General features: G+C 37.1%; 2 protein-coding genes across 4 annotated transcripts in view; one reads left to right on the top strand and one right to left on the bottom strand.

The window, feature by feature from the left end:
- Window positions 1-24,712, top strand: part of LOC124155526 (NACHT domain- and WD repeat-containing protein 1) — a 103,830-nt gene that overhangs the window by 3,814 nt on the left and 75,304 nt on the right. For both annotated transcript variants that reach the window (XM_046529423.1, XM_046529422.1), the window contains exons 2-3: window positions 7,548-7,834; window positions 20,042-20,206. In XM_046529423.1, the coding sequence (XP_046385379.1) occupies window positions 20,139-20,206 (68 nt within the window). In that variant the 5' untranslated portion in view covers window positions 7,548-7,834; window positions 20,042-20,138. The remainder of the gene's footprint in view (window positions 1-7,547; window positions 7,835-20,041; window positions 20,207-24,712) is intronic.
- Window positions 1,436-10,642, bottom strand: LOC124155527 (zinc finger protein 33B-like). Of its 2 annotated transcripts, XM_046529426.1 has the most exons (4): window positions 10,617-10,642; window positions 10,417-10,514; window positions 4,394-5,594; window positions 1,436-1,890 (listed from the first exon to the last, which is right to left on the bottom strand). In XM_046529426.1, exons 2-4 carry the CDS (start codon window positions 10,487-10,489, stop codon window positions 1,650-1,652), a joined length of 1,515 nt encoding a protein of 504 aa, XP_046385382.1. In that variant the 5' UTR covers window positions 10,490-10,514; window positions 10,617-10,642; the 3' UTR covers window positions 1,436-1,649. The 2 variants fall into 2 exon arrangements, with proteins under 2 accessions (XP_046385382.1, XP_046385380.1); XM_046529424.1 differs by lacking the exons at window positions 10,417-10,514; window positions 10,617-10,642 and adding an exon at window positions 7,097-7,282.

Genomic DNA, 24,712 nt, shown 5'->3' with positions numbered 1-24,712 from the left:
ATTGCTATACATCGGCAGCAAATCGAGATATAAAAGAAACTTGTAATACTAGAGGATAACGATCGTAAGCTTACGAGCAGTGCTGTTTAATTTGGCAACGCCATATTAGATGAAAAGGTAGCCCTATCTGTCCTACGGTACGAATTCACAGCAAAACAGTCTGCACACAATCTACATGTGAGATCGCGAATCGGTTCCGCTGTCAACACACTCACACAAGCTACAACCTATTTCAATAATATAGGTAAATCTATAAACAATATATGTACTAGCATATACCATAAAAAGATAGTGGGAAATAGGCAAATACAATTATCAAAGCTAGGTCATATGATCGACTTTCATGAGCCAAAAATCCTGGCCAAATAAAAATGATATTTCCCTAGAATAATCAGAGAAGTGGTGGAAACAACCAAAAGACCATACAACATGAATTGGGTAGATGGCTACACCCGTCCCAGCACTTGGAAACACGTATTTCTGGACCCCAGAAAGACCTCCCCCCTTCCCATGCTTAGTAGATACGTGAATCAGCAATCGGCATGCTCGCCTTCAGTCTGGTATTACCATATACTAAATATTGGATATACTGGAAACACTCTCCACTTCAGCCTGGCCTGAGGGTGCCTACAGCTCAGCAGATGAAACGTCGCCATCAAAATGACAATGCGGATGGAACCCAGAAATCTGCCCTAGTGCTAACCTTATTTTTATAATTGAGGTAATAGCAGAAAGTCATTGTAGAAAAATTATCAGTGAAGGGTGAAAAGTCTAAATTACCCTAAATGATTCTTCTTTCCTATCATCACAAACATCTGAAAGAATTAACTCTTATTTTCCCTCTGCTGTGTTGGAAGGAGGACTCTGATGGAATGGCGTTCTATGTATTTTGCCTTAAAGGCAAGGTAAACATGGATTTTTAAATTGCAATTTCAATATCTCACACCAGTTGCTAGTCCAATCCTAAGTATCCTTTGGTGTTTTTAAATTCATGCTTTTAATATTTAAATGAGCAATTTTCAATTGCCACAGAAATTGTAAGTCAAAAACATGTAATTCAGTAGATATTGCTTATTTATCTCGTAAAAGTAATGAGTGCCAAATAACTTTGCAGGACTTGTAAAGTTGTTTTAGGATGACATGCATTGATGAGCTCTGATTTAAACAATTTATAGAGGTGAGAAATAAAGTTTTATTCTGATAAACAAGGGTCTATGGACACAATAGTTTAAATATTTATTGATGAAAAAGCTTAAAATTATAGTTTTTAAAAAATTCATTATATTCAATCCTAGGACAAACCAGTCAGTCATTTCAATCCTCAAGCTGTATCAGCTTTTCACTTGAGTATAAATAATTTGCCTATGTTTCTTGTATATTTTCAAGAATCTATGTTGTCCATAGCCCTTGTATTAACAGAAGTTTTGAAGGAAAATAATTGGTGATTTCATTGCTGAAATAATTTATTGCACTCTATCTTTCATTTTTGGGTAGCATAAAAAGTTATAACAATTAATGTTTTTGGAAATACAAAAATAGACAGATTTTGGAATATGTCTACGAGTGTGCATCAAGCAATCGAGTAAATATTCTTACAAGTTGTGACCTTTCTCTTGTCCACGCTGTGTATCCACATTTCTAGTTCATTTTCAACTGAGAACATGGTCATTAATTTCATCATCTTTGATATTAGCTGGCTTACTATGAAGAATGCTGAATATAGCTTTAGTTGAAATTGTATTACGGTGCTGCTGTAAGCAATATTTTCGGCAAGCTTCTATTTGGTGGCGCTCCATATATTTTCTCTGGGAGAAAGCTTTCCCACAAGAAGAGCAGTTCCATTCCCAAGTATGATGGTTCCTAGTTCGTTGATGTGCTCTCAGGTTGGACCTGTTAAAAGAATCATTCAATTTTGCAATTATGCCATCATCATATAATATGAGATTCATGGCATGGCCAGTAGAAGACCTATGCCATAATTTTGGTTTAGAGGGCTGGGAATTATAGCTATTATATAAATATATTACATATTTAGCCTGTGGTTTAGAGAGGTGAAGATTACCATCAGTGTGCACATTTTTTTAACGGAGGCAGGGATGGCCTTTATAGTTAGATGGAAGTTATAGAAACCAATAATTGTATCTATTATTCATTTTTGAGCATCAAGCTGTTATATTAAATGTGAAGTAGTGAAATGCATTATGCTGTAATATGCATCAGAAATACTAACATGAAGTAAAAAATGTATCAGGAGTCAGGAAAGATGAATAAGACTTAAAATTCTCCACGTCAAAATAACCAGATTTCCTTAGATGATATTGGATTTAGGTCTTAAGCCTTAGTCTTAGAACTAAATCATTTCTCTCAAACTTTTTCGTGCCATGGCTACTCATACTTACGACAATTGCCCTACCCATACCAAATGCCCATGCCCTCTTGTTATTAGTTCTCTAATTTCAGAGAAAGTTACTTTTGGATCTATAGATGCTATTCAAGGGGCATTGCATGATTCAGTGGAACAGACTGTAACTCAGGATGAATACTTAAAATAGTCAATGTGTTCATTAATTTACCTTTTTATGTAAAGCAGGTTAGTTACCCTTATGGAAAACGTGGAAAATTAGGGAATTTCATTTTGTCTGGAGAGTCCTTGAATGTCAGGGTATTGTCTTCTCGGGAAAGTCCTTTCTGAGGTATAAGTCAAGTTATGAGATTTTCTCAATTTCTTAAAATTGGCTATATCTTTGACTTTTGAAGATTTATTCCACGCTGATTTCCATTTTGACTTCTCAAATATTATTTTATTGACCAATTAACCTCAAGAATTTTGCCGATATGTTTAATCCGCAGTAGCAATCAACACTGCAGACTAAATTTGCTTTCATTTTTCAAAATAGGGTGGTTTCCTATGTTTTTTTTATTGCCTAAATCGAAGGATTATTACTCCTGGAGTACGTATTTCATATTTTAGATTTTTAAATGACAATATCTATTTTGGCAATTAAATGAAAAATGAAAATTTTAAAGCGCACGAAAATGCAACGGCTAAGTATGAATGCCAGGAAAAGCCCATATTACGTCATTCTGGTTCCGGATGCCGCTATGTGAGGCAACTTTGGTGCGAGTCTATGAGCGCCGCTGTGATGCAGGCTGCTAGAAGGTAGACCTTGGCTTAAATAAGCATTATTGATACCCTATAAAACGAAGGAGAATTTCCGACCATAGGCAAGTTTAATAGGTGATTATTAAGAGATGTTTCCCTGAGCTCTGTGCCTCAAGCATGCATTGGTAATCTCAGAGGATGTAAAACTCACGACGTCACGTGGAGTGGCATCGCATGGGTGCCAATCTGGCCATTTTCAAATGAGATTAAAATTGACTATTAACATTTGGCTAAACTGGGATTTCTAAAACCAAATAATTTGTATATTATGAATACATTAATGGTGGGTAACGAATTGCAATCAATGCCTCTCATTTTATATGATGAAAAAAACTACCCTATTACCATTCTCCCTTTCCCTGAATATATTTCATGACTGTGTAAAGTTACCTACACTGCTAGAAGATAAGAAGATTCTCACCATGCAAGACTAATCAAAAAAACGTCCTTTGTGTATCGATCTCCATTATCATTTGTAATTTTCCTTCGTACCTTATTAATCGTCCCTGATCTTGTCTCTCCTCTCTCAATTTCAACAAGATTACCCAGCCAATCCAATCAATCTTCATGTCCCACCTAAGGACCCTCCTCCCTCCCAACTATCCACAAGTGCAGAACCTCAGTAAGCTCTGTTGCTAAGCTATGGGGACAGATAAAGATTTGAATGAGCTTAATTTATCCTCCACCATTTTAACTGAGAGAAATATCTCAGTTTTAATCAAAGGTCTCTTCTTCCTACACCCAAAAAATATAATCACGTTCTGGCTCTTTCTGATTTAATTTCCTTTTGCATAAATTGATGGCGGTACCACTATTGGAGCGAGAATCAATACTATGCTATACAACTGAAGGCCTAAATCAAATGTTGAACCTGAATCTCTTCCCCTTAACCTTCCTATTCAAGTAGTCTGCCCCCAACTTTTGAATGTCTGATGGCGAATTCCTCAATTCACCAGCCACTAGATTCTATCCAGCACCTAGATTTTGGTAAACATCTTCTATCAGCACCACTGATATTTTGGAATCTACCTGTGCTCAGTGGCAAAACAATTTGTCATGCCAAGGATGTGACTAAGCAATGAGTTGGGTTATTATAAAGCAGCCTTCAGAGTTATTATAATTTAATGTTAGTGTACAGTATTCCAATATAATGCTTGTTCTTAGCAAGAAAAACGTTCCTGTTACATTTTGGTACCTCAGAAGTAACACCTATGAATGAATATGGTTTACCTGTCAGCAAACGTCTTCTTGCACACTGGACAAACAAATGGCCTTTCGCCGGTGTGCATGCGCAAGTGCCCTTTCAGCACCCAAGAGCGATCAAACTTCTTGTTGCAATGTGGACAGCAGTGTTGTGGTTGGCGCTGTTGGCCATTCCAAGTTGTCCCCTGTGACATGGCTTCATCCTCTTGCTTCTCTGATGAATACATTCTCGTTAGAGGTGGAGGTGTGGGTAGAAAGGAATCTGGAGCACTTGTTGTCTTAGCATTTGTCATGCTGTTTTGGCCACAGGAGTGAGGGCTACCTGAAATTTGCTTTAGTGTGGGTGGTGCTGTAGCTAATTGTGAAATGCCAAGTGAAGGTGATTTTTGGTTGTGGGCTATTGGATTCATGTAATCTTTTGATGTTAGTCCATTTTTGTCCTTGATTGAATTAGAGATTTTTGTTTCACTTTTGTTTGTGATACTTTGAATTTTAGTATCTTTCAGAAGTAGCTGTTTAATTTCAATGCATGATCCTTGAAATTGTGTTGCTGCACTAAGACTTGAAGAATTACATGAATTTATGTCACTGTATGTGGTAGTTGTTGGAGTTGGCAACTGAGAATTTTTTTCACGAAGTAATGCTTCAGAAGTGGCTTTCACAGGCTGTATGCTGGAACCATCAAAGTACCGTTTTATTAGTGGTCTCTTGGCATGCTTTAGTTTTTGTTCCCCTCTTGATCTATTTTTCCTTATTTCATCATTAGCCGTTGCCTTTATGTGGAGAGATGGTTTAGTTTTGTGTATACAATATGGGTTTGTGTACTTCCTTAAGTTATACTCTGTATGGACTGCTCTACCTCTTTTCATTGGGAGTTTTAGTTGTAAATTCTCACCTCTGCTATAATTTATACAGGGAAAGGCATCCTTTGAGTCGCTTGAGAGCCTTGTATTAAGGCATCTCTTTTTTGTTAAGTTTTTTTCTATTTTTAAATGAGAACTTTCATCCTCGTCTTCCATGGAGTCTTCGCTCATTGGGGGTGATGTGGAATAGTCTTCATGAAAGGGCATTACATAATTGTTTATGAAGATATCCTCTTCATTTAAAAGAAGAACTCTGCTTACAATAGACATGTTGTTGTTACTTGGCTGACCAATAAGGTATTGCTTCATCTTCAGTGCCTTGTTTTTTTCACTGCCAAAGTGTTTTGGTTTGCATTTTTTTCTTTCTGAAAATTAAGTGTTCATTAGTATCATTATGTGAAACAATTATTAAATCTACTAAAATTTCTGGGAAGTGCTTGATGGCATGCCCTTTTTAAATCTTCCTTAGAATACCCTTTTAGCCTGTTGGCTATGGGAAAACCCTTAACCCTCTTAGTGCTATGGGCCGATATATCGGCTTTTGCTCCACGGGTGAAAAGTGCCATGAGCCGATATATCGGCTTGAGCGTAGACTGGATTTTCAAACTAATATTGTTGTAATAATTAAATTATCCGATGCTTTATCCAATTTATTAGAATATTATAATCAAGAAATAATTCCTTTTTAGTAAAATGAAAAAAGTATAACAGTAACTTAAAAACAAACAAAAAAGTAACTTCATATTGTGTTTTTTCATAAAGTTCTACAAAACTCTTAAATTTAGATTGGCACTTTTTGCTAAAACCACCAAATTTCGGTGGCACTAAGAGGGTTAATGATAATTTACTCAAAGAGTCTTAAAATGAAGTCCCTTGATATACGTAGGAATTCCTAAGCGATGGAGAAAGAGATTGAAAATTTATGTATGGTAGGGACGAATTCCTTTATGAGTGTAGTTGGTATAAGAAAATGGTGAGCCTAGAAATGAAAGATATCTCAAGAAGAGAAATTATGCGTGGTTCGGCATATCGGTAAATCGGCATCAGTCAATTTTTTCCAGTCTGCATTTATTGAAGAGTAATTATTAAATCATAATTTATGTGGAGGTTAGTACTTTGCGAATCCCTTTTAAGATATTTAATTAGAAATGGCATATCCCATGAAAGACCTGTTGAGAATTTTCTGTGGAATTTGATTGGTAAAACCAATTCAGTTTTGTTTTTTTTTCAACGTATGAATGACGAATTAGATAATATCCTTGGACAAACTTGTTGGCGAAAAATAAGGAGCATTTCTCAAGTGTTACCCTGCTGCATGCCCGGATTATTTCCTTGTTTGCACGCCTGCGTGGCAAGCATAACCTGCACGAAGAATAGGATTGTATTTCTTCGTATAGCTTCGTTTCTGCCGCAATTAAAATGGGAAACCCCTTAGCGATAATTTTCTCAAAACGACTTAAAACTAAAGGGTAAGCGTCCCTGGAGTGACTTAATAAACATATATCGGCCCTTATGGCATTAGAGGGCCTCTAAAGTATGATTTGTAAGCCTTATTTATCTCTTACTTAATTAAATGTAAGAATAATATGTATCATTCAAGGAAACAGCGGTTGTAAATGTTATAGTTTCAATCAAAATTAAAAGATTCTTATTTTTTCGTCTATCCGTATATGTATTTCCCATCGTGGCTTTGGGGAGCCTGAAGTGTGCTTTCGGTTAAATAGGGATACTGCTACCAATGGTACTTTGTACTACGGGAACAGTTTCTCTGAGTTTCCCGACTGTTTTTAGAAGTGAACACCACAAGAGATACCCAGCAATATTTTTAAAATCATCCTATGTGTAAGTCAGAAATGGTTCAGGATACCTTTTAGGGCGAGCGATTTCCGTTCGATGTTTTGGTAGATGGATTTCAAGAAACAGTGCGGCATGCTTAACATTTGATCATGAATCAAGTTCAGACAAAGCTGCTAAAGTGGCTTCAAGAGACTCGAGCTTCGACCAGTGTATTGCTCACTTGAGCGTAATTTATTGTTACGCTGGTGTCAATTTATTTTGACGAGAACCGTGCGTATTGTTGTCTTAAAAGAAGAATGAATGCCTAATAATTGGAATATATTCTTAATTTAAGCCATTTATTTGTCTCTATTGACACAATTGTGCCTTTCCGTGACTGAATAAAGCGTCGTTGCTAGTTATTAATGATTTCAACCTTTTCCGCCGGTATCTACTAATTATTTAATTTCCTATTTTTCCCTACGCCTCGTACCGTTCTATCCATTTTCTTATGCCCTCTATCCGTAATTCTGTACCTCCAGGCATCCCCCTGGAAATGACGTACTCTTTGGAGCAGCAGCATCCCCGGAGCATGCGCCAGAGAGACCCTTCCTCTCCCTCTCCGTCGACCAACGCCCCCTTCCTCTACGCCCTCTCGCTCCGTAATAATTTCCCCTTCATCCTTCGCTCTCTCCCCGAGAGCGAACCAAGGCGACTCAAATCGATTGTGTCCCTGCCGCTTGTTCCCTCTGATGGGGTTCATCCCACAACCGTGTTCGTTGAAGAAGAAAGACGAAGGATTCATCAAGTCGAAGCGAGCCCAGTAAAGGTGAGGTATTTTTACAGTCTTCGCTGTTATTTACCTATCAGTTTCTTCTTTCTATGCGCAAATGTAAGCAAGCATAGCTTCAAATCGAGGAGAGTAGACGGAGTGTGGCAAGTGATTTTAATGTTTGTGTTCGTAGCCGTTTTGAGGCGTGGAGTGTGTTCATCTGTGTCGTGAGTTGAGGAACCCCGATATGGGCCAATATTGTGATGTTTCCAAGTCCTACGAAAGTGAATGAGAGGCTAGAATCCGGGCGCCGCGGTCGTCCAAATTTAGACGATGGTGACTGTAGTGGCAGCGGTAGACGTTCCAGAGAAGGTCGTCGGTGATACCGCCCGTTGGCAGGGAATTGCTTGTTGTTCGTGATGCTTTCTGAGGAGTCCGCACAATGTTCGATTGCCAGTGTCAAGGTCACCCATGGTCAACAAGGAATAACCATTTTATGTATTGTTTCGAGAATATATTCCATGATGGCGATACTCTCGCCGCCATTTCTGATGTTGTGAGGTAGGGTGAGGGTGGGCTGTGCTCTGCTAGTACTCAGCAATTCTCCCCCGATATTTATTTCATTTTGTTTATTCTCCTCCCCGCTGATTTGTTGAGGATGTAGTCAGCATGTATTGCTAAATAAAGCATTATAATTTTTAATCAATATTTTACGTTAATACCGAGCGTTTATGGAAACATCTTGTCATGAAGTGACGGTATAGTATCACGATTGACTCTTACTACGGGGTGGACGGGTCAGCTCTAGTACGACCCAAACATTAATCAATAAGCCACGACTCTCTTCCGTCTCTTTCTGTGCTAATGGTGCGTATTTGATTCTTGTACTTTTCATTCTTTTCATCGTTTACCTCTTGTAATTTTACCCTTCGGAAGTGATAAAGCGGGGTTTGGTTAGTCACTGAGAAAATATTTTTAGTACTATTCAACAGTCGATAATTTGTGCCTATAACTTTTTATAGCATTTTTTCCATTAAGAACTTTGCTTTCCATACGCTTCAAATGTATTTTTTTTCCTGGAAAAATGTCAACTGAAGTGTTCCAGGATTCCGTTTTTATTTTTAGTAAAGCAATTTATGTCAACTTATTTTTGGCGCGTATTTTAAGATAGTGAGAGCGAGAGAGAGAAAATCTCAGGAAGAAGTGTCGCAAGGATTTTAAGATTGCTTTTCAAAAACTGCTTACGTTCATATCGAACCTTTAGGAATCATTTTCGAAATTTAAGGTAGCATGCCATGCTTGATGTCAGCTTTAGTTTTAGGCGGGAATGAAGAGTTTTATCTTTTGAAGAAATTAAGAAATGATGTGACGAATGATGAGGTGATAATGCAAAGAAATTGATCTACGAAGTTGCATCTTCGCGTTGTGTATAAAATAAGTTGTTTGCATGTCTGTTGTTCCTCTGTATGAATCTACACATCAAATCTAATGGGTGCAAAATGATAGTTCAAGATGGAAATATTAAAATAACATATTAATTTGCGATAAGTGAGAAATGCTAATCGATGGAGATGTTTAGTTATTTTGTACTTCAAATTATTGTCACTACAGATATTCGGTTGGGTTTTTTGGGTTGAGAGAGATGAAATTATTAATAATTTCGGCCTCCGCCTAGTTTTCCTTTTAGATAATAATGTTGTTGAAGCCAAAATTATTATTTTTTCAATGTCAACAATCACTTATTTCATCGGTAACGACGACGACATTGTATTTCAAACAGGACTTCATATTATGTTACATTGCTGACTAGGGATTTGATCCATCACAATGAAATTGGTCACTGTTGAATGAGTATCAATGTCTACAAAAAAACTATTATGATCATTTGGATGCAAGCTGTCGTTTTGGCTCTCCCGTTGAAAATCATCTGTATTTTCAGCCGTTATGAAAGCGGGGATGTAATAGCTCCTGCTATAACTCTTTTCATAACTTTCTATTTTTTATATTTATATTTCTTATAATAGCCCTTTTTATTTAACAGTGATTTATTCACCGATATCGGCATATTTGATCATTTATAATGCTATCACTGTAAACATTGTACGCGGAACTTCATAGCTTAGTTTTGGAGCCCGTGATTAAGAAATGAAATTTGAAATTATTCAGGAGAATTATTTAAAACTATTGTGCCACTCGCAGCACCGTATCATCTGATACATAAACTAGGATGTTTTTCTTCCTTACTTCTTATTTTTATCCTTAAAATGGTATAGTTTTTATTCGACCGAGCTGAAACTATGCGTTTTAATAATCCAACGCTGGAGGAATCAGTAGCAACATTTTACGCAACGGTAAAGGCTGTGAAGCCCTAAAGAGCACAAGTATTATAATCGTTATATCATACAATATAGGAGGGATCGATGCAGAAGTGTTTTCATTTCATCTTTAAATGCTTTCTCTTGAAATATATGGTAGCAAATTCCACAAATAAACAAAAAAACAGTGGTGTTTTTCCAGTCTAGTTGTCTATTTTATTACTCATTTTTCGCGTGATCTTTGCATTTTTGAAGCAAACATTTTTCTAAATCATAGGCTATTTCCATGGTAACCAGGGCATTAGATTTATCAAGGTACGTTACCTAACTTGAAAAATTTTCCGGTAAAAATATCATGCGACATATTTCCATGTAAATTTGTGGACACGTCCTCCATTACTGTTCTGGCAGATCAATCCCCACTAAACAAACGAACAGAAAAATGAAATAATTAATTAGTAGCAATGCTACATACTCCTTATTAGGATTACCTCTTAGTTCTAATTAAATTAAACAAACTTTACTAATTATATCCATTTTTTTCTCCGACGAACCCTTAATTCGGTCATCCACGCACTTTGAAATTTTGCTTTGTGTTCATGTCTGCACGAACACACACTTCATATTCTTGTATTAACTAGCGTACTGTGTTGTATTTTTTGTCTTCAATGGCCAAATCTTTCATACTTATCAGCGCTGAATCCGATGAAGACCTTTGTTTTCGTCGATTACGTCAAATATTTTGCCAATGCAAATTCGCAAGAATTAAACAATTATTATTATGGCGACTAAAAAAGCACTCAAAACTAATTTTATGTTGGCAATTCATTCTAGATTTACCTGATGGATGCCTTTTTATCGTAAATAGTTGAATAGTATGAAGAGAAGCTATATGAGCTTTTATTGTTAATTTCGAATAATTGCCAAAAATCACTAGATTGCTATTCTAGTGCACTTTACTGCTATGAAGTATTACTCATGTAATTAATTAATGCGAGGAACATAATGTCATTAAAATCGCTCTCTATACGACTATCATATTTCGAATATCAAAATACTTTCTGTGTATTGTTACTCCAGGTTATCATCTTAGCTCTTTTTACTTTTATTATCTTTACAAAAATCGTTACATTCCTAATCATTAGAGAGGATGGCATAGCAGTCGTAACTAAATAGCACTACATATGGACATAACTGAGTTGAATCCTGGTTGGTTTAGAAATTAAGGGTGTATTTAAAAATAATTAACGTATTTTGCATTTAGATTGTAGCAAACTTCCACAAATTTGAGGGTAATATGGTGTTCTAATTGCGATGGATTATAGAACATTGAATGGGTAACATGAGCTAAATTTGATTGATGACATTTTTCTTGTAACTTATTCCGTCACACCTATTCTACTGTTTAAGTTTGGTTTTATTGGAATACTGTACTAATCACCTCGGCCTGATTCCTACGTCGCGATACGCCCCGAACCAGACTCTTCAATTTATTTTCTTAAGAATCATACCCGTCAAACCCTCGTCAGCTTATTCCATATCACAATAATTTTATTTGCTTACGCAACTCTATGATATATTTGCTTCTCCACTTTCTTTGCATGTGTTACCCAAGTACGTCCTTAACCATCCTTTAGATTTTGGCCGTCTTCAGATAAGTCATACGATCCTAGATCTCGAATTCGTAAAAAGCCAAATGGATTTTGTCTTCTTGTTATTCATCCTCATGCCGTAAACCGCATGCCGAAAATGATGTGTAATATGTCACTTGTGACTGGAGCATAATTGGTATGTCGTCGTCCTTGTAAACTTATTGTTACCAGTTGATCAACTGTAATGTAACAATCGAAAATTTAACTTAGGATTTGACATTTCATGATTTTATAATTTATGTTTTTAATGGGTACCGGTAACACGATTATTAGTATTTGGGAATTATCGGGTGAAAAATTGTTCTTAATGGCATTTAGATTCGGTAGATTTTCCGATGTAATTTTTATTTGAACTTGTTCGATAGCCTTTTCATGCGAGAAGAATTTTGATACAATTTTATGCGATGATCAAGATTTTATTGTAGGTGAATATATACATCGCTAACCACTGGAAAGGATTACATATTTACCCCACTCGACTTTACACACATACGGAACACATGCCTTACCTGCCGGGATTTTTGCTTCAAAAATTTCCTAATTTTTTAGTTTCACTCAGTAAACTGGATCGCTGTTAGTTTTCCCGCGTGGCTGTTTAGATTTTAGCAGAGCTGTGTACTGTAACATTCTATTTTTAACTAAGTCATGGATGGCAGATTTTGCTCTACTTGTTGCGCCTCGCGTGACAGCCCTCTATGCTAGCCGGTAATATATTATATCGATTGAACCAGATTGAACGCCTTTGAATAGAAATTTACGATATTCTTGGAATGAACTTAATATGTATATTTTTTATTGGTGGGAGTTGTTCAACAGCCGCTTCGAACTTTATCGGCGGATATATGCAGAATCGTATTGATTTACTGATGGAACAGAACTTTGAAAAGAATTAAAAACGCCAAGTTGTACTGCAGATAAACAAATAAAGCAGTAAAGGAATTCGTTAGATGTAACACAAATATAAGTTACAACGAACAAAATGCTTCCTCATTCAGCCATCGTCTCACAAGTTTTAAATGTAAATGGCGTCCAGTTGACGCCCATTTTTCATATTATGGTGAGGTGGTAAGCGTGTTGATTCATTTATTCGAGCTTGAAAAAAATACTTTCAGAGAGGAAACGAATCATCCACCCATCGAATATTGCATTGCTATACATCTTATTTTATCTATTCAGTTTCCAATAGAAATTGAAACATACCTTTGTTAATTTGGTTTTTTAGTTAAGCACTAAAGCATTTTCTGTTAAGATGAGGACGAAAGATTTTTTTATACGGCCAAAAAGATGTCCTTAAAGAAACGTGTTGCTTTAATCTTTGTGGTTTGCGTGGAAATTCGCCTATGACTTTCAAGCGAACGTGTGAATTGTTACCACGTCGCATGCTCATTATACCTTGGTGCGCTTTTTACGTTTAGGTAAAGGATCACCTACGTTGTCGTCAAAATTAATGGATACCTACTGCTTTAAGATAGTCTATTAATGACCAATTCACGGGCGTATCGGTGTAAAATTTTATTTTGAACGACCTTTTAAAATTTAAAACGGTTTTTTTTCAACGAATAACCTTGTCATCGTCATGTATATTGATATGCAATCAAATGTGTCGGAAACGCTTGATGAAGTTATCATCGTAATTGGTGGGATCGAGAAAAAAGCTGAGATGTTAGGCGAAATGAGGTGTTTACATGTACATAGTGTTGTCTAATCAACAGGAGACGACAAGGAAAGACTTGAATGAAGTGGTCATGCTGTTCCATATCTATGATGCTTTTGGAAGTATTTAGATCAAACAGATATGTTAAAATGTACTCGTAAAAAGTCTTCTTGGTGAATTATCTCCAAAATGCAGTTAATGATTAAATTTATTGTTCTTTTATTTTTTCAAAAATTTCCATTGACCATTGCTTGTGAAAATCGATTTGGCTGTGCTGCCGCTCGGAAGAGTAAGTCCTGTGTCTTGTCCTTAAGTTCTGAAAAGATAATTTAAAAACTACAATGATACCTGCTTGTTTTTTGTCACATTCTAAGCCACTTTTCGAGGTGAGGATGGAAGAAATGACCTCGTAAAGTAGAGAGTAAAACAAGGCCGCTTGATCATTTTGATTCTCATAATTGACCGTTTTCTCTTTTAGTATCTCATAGATTTATTTTTTAATCTCCTTCAGAGCTATAAGGTCTTTGTGGTCATTAACTTTATGTTTCTGCGTGTTAGTCCTGAAGAAGGTTGCTATGAAGGAAAAGGTAATTTAATCAATGTCGAACCCTTTATAATTTTATAATTAGAGTGGCTAGCAGTAGCAAATTCTCAACCTGGTTATTCCTGGTGACTTCAGAACTTTTTTTTATCCATGCAATATAGACGAGAGATAAGTGAGGAACACAGCTGATGTGCAACCGATGTAATATGTGCATTCTTTGAGACTTAAGCCTTTGTTGAGGTAAGTCAAGGTAATTTGATTTTTTAATTATGTATGAAGTGGAACTACTAGGAAAGTGATATATGTGATGTTCACACAGTTTGTGGCTTATCTGCAGCTATTTTTACTCACAATTAGGAACGGGATCGAGGCCTTACTTTCGGAATTTTTATTCGTGCCCGCATGTTGTTTCTCGATGAATTAATTGAATATATTAGTAGCTCAATCTAGTTCTTCTTAAATTTCTCTTTCTTCGTCAATAACCTTGGTATAAGGACTGTCGGCAATGCTGATCTTGGAATGTGAGCCATTGTGACAGTTACGTGGTTGGACATCTGTCCGATGATTACTTGTCTGGAAAAGGATTTAGGTTGCTCGGAGAATTTGAATAGGTCGTAAGGGGGCATTTCGAACTTGATTTTTGTTGTCAAATGTCCTTAGCAAGCTCACTCGAATACGGCCTGTATATTCACCTAAATGATGGTGTAAGACGTCGCTCATCTATTCATCCCATTGTAGTATAAAACGCAAAATATTGAAGAAAGATCTAGTTCTTTCCCGGCGAATCTATTGCATGAACTTTTCTCGGAACTCCCACCTGGTGAGTGTGTCCATCTTCGTCGACGTTTCGATTGCGGAATCGGTAATCATGCTGATTTACGGAAGTCCTGATGATGTTTACCGAGTCGGCAATCGAAACGTCGACGAAGACGGAGAAACTCACCTAGTGCCACGAGAAAAGTTCATGCATTGGAAATACTGGTTTTTAAAGCACTCACTCATTCTCATTTTTCAACCATTTTGAAAGTTTTATTGTATAACTTTTGCAGCATATTTAATTATATTTTATACCTAGTAAATTGGAATATAAATATAAGCTCTTATCGATTCTTACAAATTTATTTATGGAATCAATCCGAAATCCAGATGCGGAAGTTGATAGGCGTCGTGCTCATAATCCAACAGTGAAGCAAACTGTCGTCCAAGAACTAAAAACATTTCTTCATCAGAACAACGATTTAGTCAAAATTTTCAAAATAGTAATGGATCAGATGCCATCCGACAGCCATAATATCATCATAAGAGCTGATAAAACACCTGCCGGCGACCATGCAAGGAGTTTCAATCGACGAAGTTGCTATTGTGGTTTTGGTAGAAAATTTGCAATCTAGATATATCGTGCTTCATCGTCGGAACAAAGAATTGAACCGTGTCTCGGGAATGCACTAGACTTAAAAATATTTTAATCTTTTGGCAGGGGGAAGACTGATACCATTTTAATATAAAAATGGTTAGTGAAGTCTGCAATTGATTTTTTCATATATATATATATATATATTATATATATATATATATATATAGATAGGTGTAGGTGATCCGAAGTTCACTGGGTCATCTCGTCGTTAATAAACTAATATCCAAGTGAAAAATTCGGTATATATCGCACTCTATAACATTTGCACCTCCTCCATCGCTATACATAATTTAAAATTCGAATACAGTTTATTTTTTACTAATATCTAACAATTATTTGCGTTCCTTCTCCAACGCATTCTCCGCAGTATTTTCCAGTTACCCGGGAAATCGAAGATTTGATTCACGGTGTCGTGGTGATGGAAATTTGTGAGTGATCTCATCAATCGTTCCGTAAAAAACAAACCTTATTTCTGGATTTTTGTAAGCGGCTTAGAGTACCTTTTCGTACTTAATTGCGATCACACCGTGTCTTTTAACCATTTTATCTGTATCTTCTAACTACGTAACGGAAATATCGTACGTCTTCCTTCCTCATACATCCATATTAATTGCAAATTCAGATACAAGTACAACGTGAGGGATAGTAAAACTCCTCTCAGCGAAACATTTTCAACCTATGTTGACTTGTGGTTACTGGTAGCTCACCCATTGCACGTAAGAGGGGATTCACTTGTAGAGAAATGGTTTTAGGGGTTTGAGATCTGGAGCCGATTTCATCGAGGAATTCTTTTTGTTGGAACCTGAAAATATTTTGACCGTAATGTCTAGATTTATCTGTATATTTACATTTCGAATGGCATCCATTAGGTTTTTCCATCGAGATTACGTCATGTAACACCATCGAAGTCGCTAACCTTTTTCACTCTGCCGTAATTATCATCTTTTACTCTATTCATCTTTCGTTACACATTCATGTCACACGCGGCATTCTGTGACATATTCTCCGCCCATTTGTTCTTCGACGATTGTCTACATCGGTCCATGTTTAATGATATGGCCAATTGAGCTCTCCCGTCTTCTTAGGATTTTCGAAATACTCGGACTTCCTCATTACTCACTCCTTCGATCCGTTTGATTTTCATGATTCCTGCGTGGCCGAGTATTTGAAATGCTTCCTCCTTCAACTTCCCTAATTCCTACGCCTCATTGCCATTAATAAACATTCTCAAGATTAGATACAGAGTCTAAACGATTTTTTTCCTTCCTTCACTGATTTCATTCTGAGCGATGCATTATTCATTTATGTAGAAATATTTCCTCCCTCTTTGACTGGGTTCTTCTATTTATTATTACCTTCGTACTTCGCCCCTGTCGGCTTCCCAGTTTTCATAAATCTCTCTCCTGCTGTTTACTAATCTCTAAATATTTACCTTGTTGATTTTCAGCTGAAATGTGTTGCTTTTCAGTTCCATGTTTCCTTTAGTCGTAATACCTCCTCTCTTGACTTCCTTACTTCCCTCTCCTCACTGCTATCAATAAACATGATTCAAATCAGATGAAGTGTCTAAATAATTTTTCCTTCACTGATTTCAACTTCAATTTCATTCATAGTTTTCTCATTGTAAACAATGAAAATCATTGAATAGAGTTTGCATCTATTTCTCACTCCTTTCCCTATTCTTACTTCTTCACATTGGGTCTTGATTTGACAACCGCTTCATTGTATTTTTTTTTGTAATCTTATGGACCGTTCTTTCAATTCAAGACTGACCGATTTCTTTACAAATTCAAACTCATGTAGTTATCCCTTAATTCCATAAACGAAAGAATGATGATACATTTTTATTGGTTACTTTTTGTGGGTTTATATCTACATCTTTGATTTTTTTGACTCAGAATTGGTCTTCAGGTCTGGTTACACGATACGTTAACACGTACGGGTTAATGTATAAATGTATGAACGCGTGAATGAACACGAAAATGCACCGTGTAACCACCCAACTTGTGCGAATGCTTGAACGGAAAATAGAACCTGTTCTAATTTGGTTCATGCATTTGTACATGTTCCTTTCCGGTCCACCAAAATCATTCACGCAAACGTACGTTAACTTGTACGTGTTAATGTACCGTGTAACCAGACCTTTCAACTAGCAACTCCTGTACATTCCTTTCTTAACCCTTGTAGATGACCCTTGTCTCTATCTTCGACGCAGTTGTCGTCATGCTCAAAATTGTAACATGTTCTCTATTATTCGATATCAATTTAGTGGGAAGAAAGTTACGATGATGCCATTCTTGAAGTCCCGCGGTTTATCTCATCTTGAGATCATGTTGAAGGTGATATTATCTCGCACGTATTTTATCAGCTTAGCAAAATTCTCGATTACTTATCCCTTTTGTGTGCCGAAATCTAGTCCAAAGATTCATCTTTATTGTCCCTCTACTTCACTTTGCTCTTTGATTAATTTCTTGCTCATGTTGTTTTCTTTTTATAAAACTCATGTTCTGTCGATCACCTCGCATTAGACAGTGTCGTGGTGCACAATTCGTTAAAATTTTGCGTACAAATTTTTCTATAAAAACCATGCCTTCCCCATGGGCGATACATGTGTATGAATTGTCTTCCTAAATTGACAGTCTTAATGCGTAATATTGGAGTTGATTGTATTCAGTAGGTTAGAGAAGATAGAATTCATGAACTGCATTGAATGTAGTTGTTAGAATACGACGCTAGAATCCTCTCTAGCATTACTTTTACGTTTTAAATTTCGGTTCACTTCAGAAATAAAACTCTAGCAGTTAGTCCAACGAGTTAACATTTTATATTCACTTATTCACATTCTTTTTACCCACAATTCAATGAAACAAACAAAAGACATACAAAAATCATTCTATAGGGCGGGATTAACTCAAACAAATTAGGAACAACAGTAGTTAATGCGGATATTTTAGAAAGAGAGCGCTTTATTTGAACCCCTGCATATCCTTACTCACCCTGGTACTCCATTGACTACTCTCACTTTTGCGATCAGCGCTGTATTATAAATCTATACTGGAATAAGTCTTTTCCCGCCAATTACGCATGTTTTTTATTAAGAATACCAGTAATATCGGACATTCATAATCCTAAGTTATTAATTTGACAACATTTTAGCGTATCCTATCGTATTTTTCTACTTTCTCATCGGATAGTAAAAACACTTTATTACAAACTCTTGCTCATCTAACCTTCTAGCACTCGCACCTATTTTATACTTGTTGCTAAAAAAGGGATTGTTGGTTTTCTCATCGGCTCCTAAGCTTGCGGGCAAGATTAGCATGGAAAAATACGTGATTGTGTTAGCTAATAGGTCTGATTGACTGAGCAAGACGATTACGTTTTTTTTCATGTTGCTTATTTCGATTAGAAATTTATTTCCATAAATTGGGTAATCTTGAAGAAGAAGATTTTTTTCAAGATTTTATGAAATCCATTTGTAAATATTTAGTTTGCCGTTTCCATATGACACGAGATTTGGGGTTTGAATTTTGACCTTGGCTTTTGGTTATTGCGCACCCACCATTCGCATACTTGTATTTCCTCTGAGGTTTTATAAAGAAGACAGATAAACTGAGATAATCACTGAGTAGCCACCAAGTATGCTAAAGATATGTTTGGATTATAAGAATTTATTTATGAAAGAAGTCGCAATTGGAAAAAAAGAGCTACAAGGTAATTTTATAGGCTTCCCAAATTATGCAATATAGCTGTAGAGCGGCAACCGATGACCTGCACGTCAATACAGATCCAGTGAAAAAATATAAACAATACTATCTAGCAATCACATGTGCTCTAAACTCATACAGATGACTGGTTTCTTATAAAATTGCTACAACATCCAAATAATTTTTGAATTTCATGGGGCCACTATCCCTCTTTTGATTCTGCGCCTATTTCTCGTTCGTCGTTCTTTACAGTTACCTCGAGTTTACCTAGTGAGGCTTTAAACGTCAAGCACTGGCAGGAGAATTACCAAACAGTCATCAGTGTTTGTCTAGTTTGAATATAATATTTATCTCGCTACATGTTCGCTGGGTAACTTTAAAACTCTAATTTATAACATTGATAACATTTGAATAACACGCAGTACTAATGCATATATTCTTTGGAGTGGATGGGCCATAGAAAACTGTGTTCCATTAAAATTTTGGAATAGGAGCACATTCCAAAATTAAATTTGGTGGGGCTTCAAAAGTTAAATTAATGTATTAGGTTACTGAACATATTAGTAAAAATTATGAGGAGTATCACCCGCTGAAAGTTGTTTTTTTTTAGGAATCTGCATAAAAGGTTTAAGGAAATGGGGTGAGCTATTTGTTTTCGGTTTACTGGCTTATTTGGTTATTCTGAGGCTCGCTCTTTACTTAGTTAGATGAGCGTCCTTTCTTTGAAAGTCTGCGATTAGCGACGTTAACATAATCGCCTATTCTTTTCGTGAATCGTCAAATACCTTTAATTCGTAAAATCCACCTTACTATAGTTGATGTCACAGCCATCTCTAAAAATAACGACCAGTGTCTGTCAAGTCGCATGGGTATACTAAAATCTTAACCTAAATATATGCGGCGGCCTTTATCCGCCAAAGGTATACATATGGTTATGCTGCCAGGTCCCCCCAATCTATAATATTGTTTTTGTTGCAGGTGGAGTTGGGGTAAAAGGAAATCATGGGTACCATTTGAAAGAGCTGGCTCTTAGGTGGCTGGCTCTGGTTGGCCGTGAAGAACTCCCTGCGCTAACATGGGCAGCAGCTGTTCATCCGGTCAGGCTCACAAGGACAAAGATAGTGTCTCCACCCATTCAGAAGAGTGAGTATGCATCAAAATTATTCAAGCGATGTATTAAATGAGACAAATGAGCTCTGTGTTTCATTATTTGGCCCTTGATTCTGCAAAATGGGGTTAGCAACACAAGTCATAAGAGCCTAGCATGCAACGCATACAGTTTCCTTCGGGCACATTTTGGAAAGGTGCTAATAATTATATATTAGCTTAATGATGTGCTTACTTTTAATTCCCACAATATGTTTGCGCGATCATTCCCCAATTAAATAAATGGGGAAAACATGAAAAAAAACTCTGTAAGGGTTGGCACGAAAGACCTAAGAACAGTAGCCGTCACCCCTGCAGAGTTGAAGAAAGATGGTACTCCAGCGGAAGGAATGCTCTGAGATCCCTCGAGCCTACGCTTGCACCTATCGGCATTGGCGCGTCTTCAGCAGGCGTGCTATGGCAACCACGTGTGGTCTCCAAGGAGCGCCAAAGTATTCGTGACAATAACGAAGCACGAAAACTAAATTAAATCCTTCAAATCCATGGGAATAAAAAGGATAAATCTATAACTTCTAAAACGCATATACGACACTCTATTTTTCATTTTTATCCATCATGGCAGTTGCTTCGTAGCAATTCAGAGAAGAGATTAAATTTACTTGGGGTGGGAGGCGCTCATAAACACTCTTGTTACCCACGCCAAAAAATTCCTACGCGTGACTATGCCTATCGGGGTTCATACTAAATTTTCAGTTTTAAAGGATTTCCTCACCCTTAGATATACGTATAAAGTTAAAAAATTTCTGAATAAGCAGGCAATAATAATTTTCTAACTATAATGATAAAATCCTATGTCATGCAAAGTCCGTGACAATTTGTATAAAAATGTTTCTGAGCGCATGATTAAAATATCGGGTTTGATATCTCTGAAGTCACAATTTGCTTCTAAAAAATGGAACATTAGAAATGGGAATGGCCGTAAGGTAGTGCGGAAAACTGATCAGATGGTACATCTTGAATAACATTTTAAATTTTCATTATGAAGCTGGACATTAATAAAAGGAACAATTACTGATGAAAATATTTTGATTTGGCAGGTAGCAAAAATATTTGAGAATGATTTTGGCAAACAAATAATTTCGAAATATTTAGAGTACTTTACTTCATGAAGGTATATCATTTCTAGACACTGGGTTACTCTTACTGTATACCTCAGATATATACTGACATCTGTGCTGTATACTTTGTCAGTCGATGTGTAAGACGTGCAGGTACTTCTCGGGATTCGAATATGGCGGACAAGTGAACTAAAGGAAACCTTAGTCTGCTCCGTATTATCTTGATTTCTGTGGCTCAATAGAGCTCATTTTAATCGGTTTTAAAAATGGCCGCAGAGTGGCGATGAGTGTGGAGCGAACTATTTATTCTTATTATTGGCAACAGAGTTTTTGAACGCACGAGCATTATCAATGAAAATTTATGAATTTAAAGATTATATCACCTCAATTATAAATGTTGAGTAGTAGTTGAGTTTGTAGCTTATTTATCTGTTAAATTCGGATTATTCTGTCCGTCACCTACGCGAGTGGCGGCTGTTGCAAACCAATTTTAATGCGCGATGGGTGACAACGTTCCTCTCAACGACAAGAATCCTCCAATGTAGAATTTATGATGGAAGAAAACTAAAGTTGACCGATAGAAAATGTATGAGGTCATCAATATGATTAGGGCGGAGGAAGTGCTTTGAAATCTAATGGGATAAGAAAGATTTGTTTTCTGAATGAGCCTGGGGAGCTAACATATCGTGATGCGAAGTATTTGGAAAATGGGGCAGAGAGTGGTGAATGGGTAAGCTTAAGAGGCGAGATGAAATCGTGTCCGCTGAAAAATAAAATAAAAGGTAGTGAAGCTCATGGAGGTTAGAATAGATGTATCGAATTTCGTTAAAAACCTTCCATGGCCTGTTGATTACATCGATCGGTTGAGAAGCATTGTTTGCTGAAAGCCACGTAATTTTCATTGTAACATTGCCACGTATAATTCGTGTTGCATAGAATTATGCGGTAGAGAGCGTGAATGTATAATTAATCACGCTCTCTGTCGTAATATCCCACGATTACCCAAATTTGTAATGAGAATTAAAGGACTTGGGCTGAGTCCTAGTTTACTGGAATTATTTCCTGTTAAAATACTAAGTCGCTCGTTTAATGTGTTCGTTTAGCCTAACTGCTTCGTGGTTTCATTTTCATACGTTTAGGGGAAATGTGTACTTTGATACTTAGCGGTACGATACTAGTTACGGCAGGTGCCTCATAATGACTCGTGCGCCGAATCATATGTAGGCCTCGGTTTACGAGCTTTGAGAGGTTGTGTTGAACTCCGCTAGAACTGTCACTCCACTCACCCCAATAGAGGGTGGGATCCACGATCTTTTGCTGAAACTAAACAAATACTCTTTCTCTATTTTTAGGTCTATCGATAGAGCTTAGAGCGCCGTGTTTATAAATTTCCTATCCCTCGAATAACCTGAATCTTTATTCCGGATTTCAGTAATGGTCTCACAAGCTGTACTTAAATTTTAATGAATTAACTTAAATTTCCATAAATTGAAACCTCAGCCTCCGACCGGGAGTCCACTTTCTGTACCACTCGAGACACCTCGGTTCCTGGTTAGAAGTGTGGAGATGTTGTGAAAGCTCCCGAATTTACGTGATAACTTGTTGGTGGTTTTATTAGAGGCACTCGTCGTTTGGCACAATGAATTTATCTCATGGTAGTGAATTTCGCTGTAACCGTGTAAAATATGTGTGTTATGATCCTTAATCTTCTCAAGAGCGGCACTTGTTCAACATTTGGCGAATTAATTATTTTCAAGCACGTACCTCAAAAATATCGCAAAGTAATGGCTAAGTTGTCTTTTACAAGCAGTACCGTTGTGCTCTATTTCATGGTTCTATGGCCTTCAATGACACTGTATTTCAGAATAACCTATTTATCAGTTTACTCTGCTAGTGAGCCGAAGTCCATAGTTACTGTATACATCATCATTGGCCTACTGCAGTATCGCTTTCATCCTTATTTGTTATTTTATTTATTAATATTATTGAATGTCTCATTTACTAGAGGTAAGAATTATTAATCAAATTCTGAAATTAAGCCACCTAATTGAAACACTCGTGGATTAAACGGGGAGTCAGTAACGGAACGTGATGGTTTAATCAATCCCGGAAATTTCGGAAGAGCACCGGTTGATCCCAGAGCACACAATTCATGCGTACCTGTGAATGTAAAAGTTATAGCTATCAATTCTGAGTTCTGATCCGTAAATAGACAATTGTGTCTTACTCCTCAGTACCCTCTTTATGCTCTGTCCCCTGAGGCACTTCATATGCATTTGGCAAATGGGGAGAGTCATTTGTAATTCCATCGACCGGAGAGAAATTCTACAGCGTGCATAAAAATAAAGATATCGTCATCGTTCGAGGGGTGCGGCACATTTTTAAGTTACTTCGAATTCTGATATTTATGCTTTCAGGCTGGCACAAACTTTGTCTGCTCTTGTGACGTTTGTGAAGTCATCTTCTGCCCCATTCTTCCGAAGTGTTCTTCCCCGGGGCTGTAAATATATGCTCGGTTGCAATGGTTGTGATTTGGCTGGGATCGCTCTGAATACAACGAAGAATAACGAATCAACACTGCCTACATCCCTTCGACAAGTGCCATCGGCTTCGCTCTGGCCATATTGATTGGATGCTCCTACGGGATGTAAGGTCATTCACTGCTTCTGACGTCATCCGCTAAGAGGCTACGGACGTCAGAGAAAGGCGCGTGTCCCAGCCAGGGTGTACTTGGGGCCGGGGAAAAGGGGAGGAGGCAAAGAGGGAGAGGGGAAGGGGTTCGTTGTTAGATGGCAGCAGGAGGCGGACTGGAAGTGAGAGCGTATTTCGTGTCAGTGGAAATATTTACATGTTCGCTTTCATGGATCGCGATATGTGTGTCAGGGATTAACGTAACTGTGATGTTACAGTCGCTTTCTTAACCCTGACTACCTGAGTAACGGTCGCGTATTAGTAAAGTGTTATTGTGGGGTGTGACCTTTCTTATCCCGTTGAAAAGATTCGAGTGCCTTCATTTTTTGCCAGCTGCAGTTTTAAGACGAGTGAAAGAAAACCTATTCCCCTTTTTAAATTGCAAATCACCACCAACCCGCGTGGATAACGCTCTGTGTACATCTGCATACTGCGATTCTTACGTTATCGACTTCGTCCTCATAGTTTTGCTAATAAGCAGCAGGTGGTTGTATCCGTGGGATTGCATTTTAGTTGTGGTGACATTTTTGTAGAGTGTAGCAGCTTCCAATCACATTGATTTCAAATACCAATTCTTATAGATTGCCGATTTTTCTTACTTCTAAGTGCTTAAGAATATGGCGAGTATAGAACTTAAACCTACTCTGATGCTGTCGTAAATCACTATAAACGACGTAAAAAGAGAATTTCGATTTAATGCCTCTCTTCTACTCAGAATTAATACAGCTGCTAT

Source organism: Ischnura elegans, chromosome 3 (genome assembly GCF_921293095.1).
Source record: "Ischnura elegans chromosome 3, ioIscEleg1.1, whole genome shotgun sequence".
NCBI lineage: Eukaryota > Metazoa > Arthropoda > Insecta > Odonata > Coenagrionidae > Ischnura > Ischnura elegans.
The sequence above is the reverse complement of the archived record's forward strand: the minus strand, read 5'-3'. Positions and strand labels throughout refer to the sequence as shown.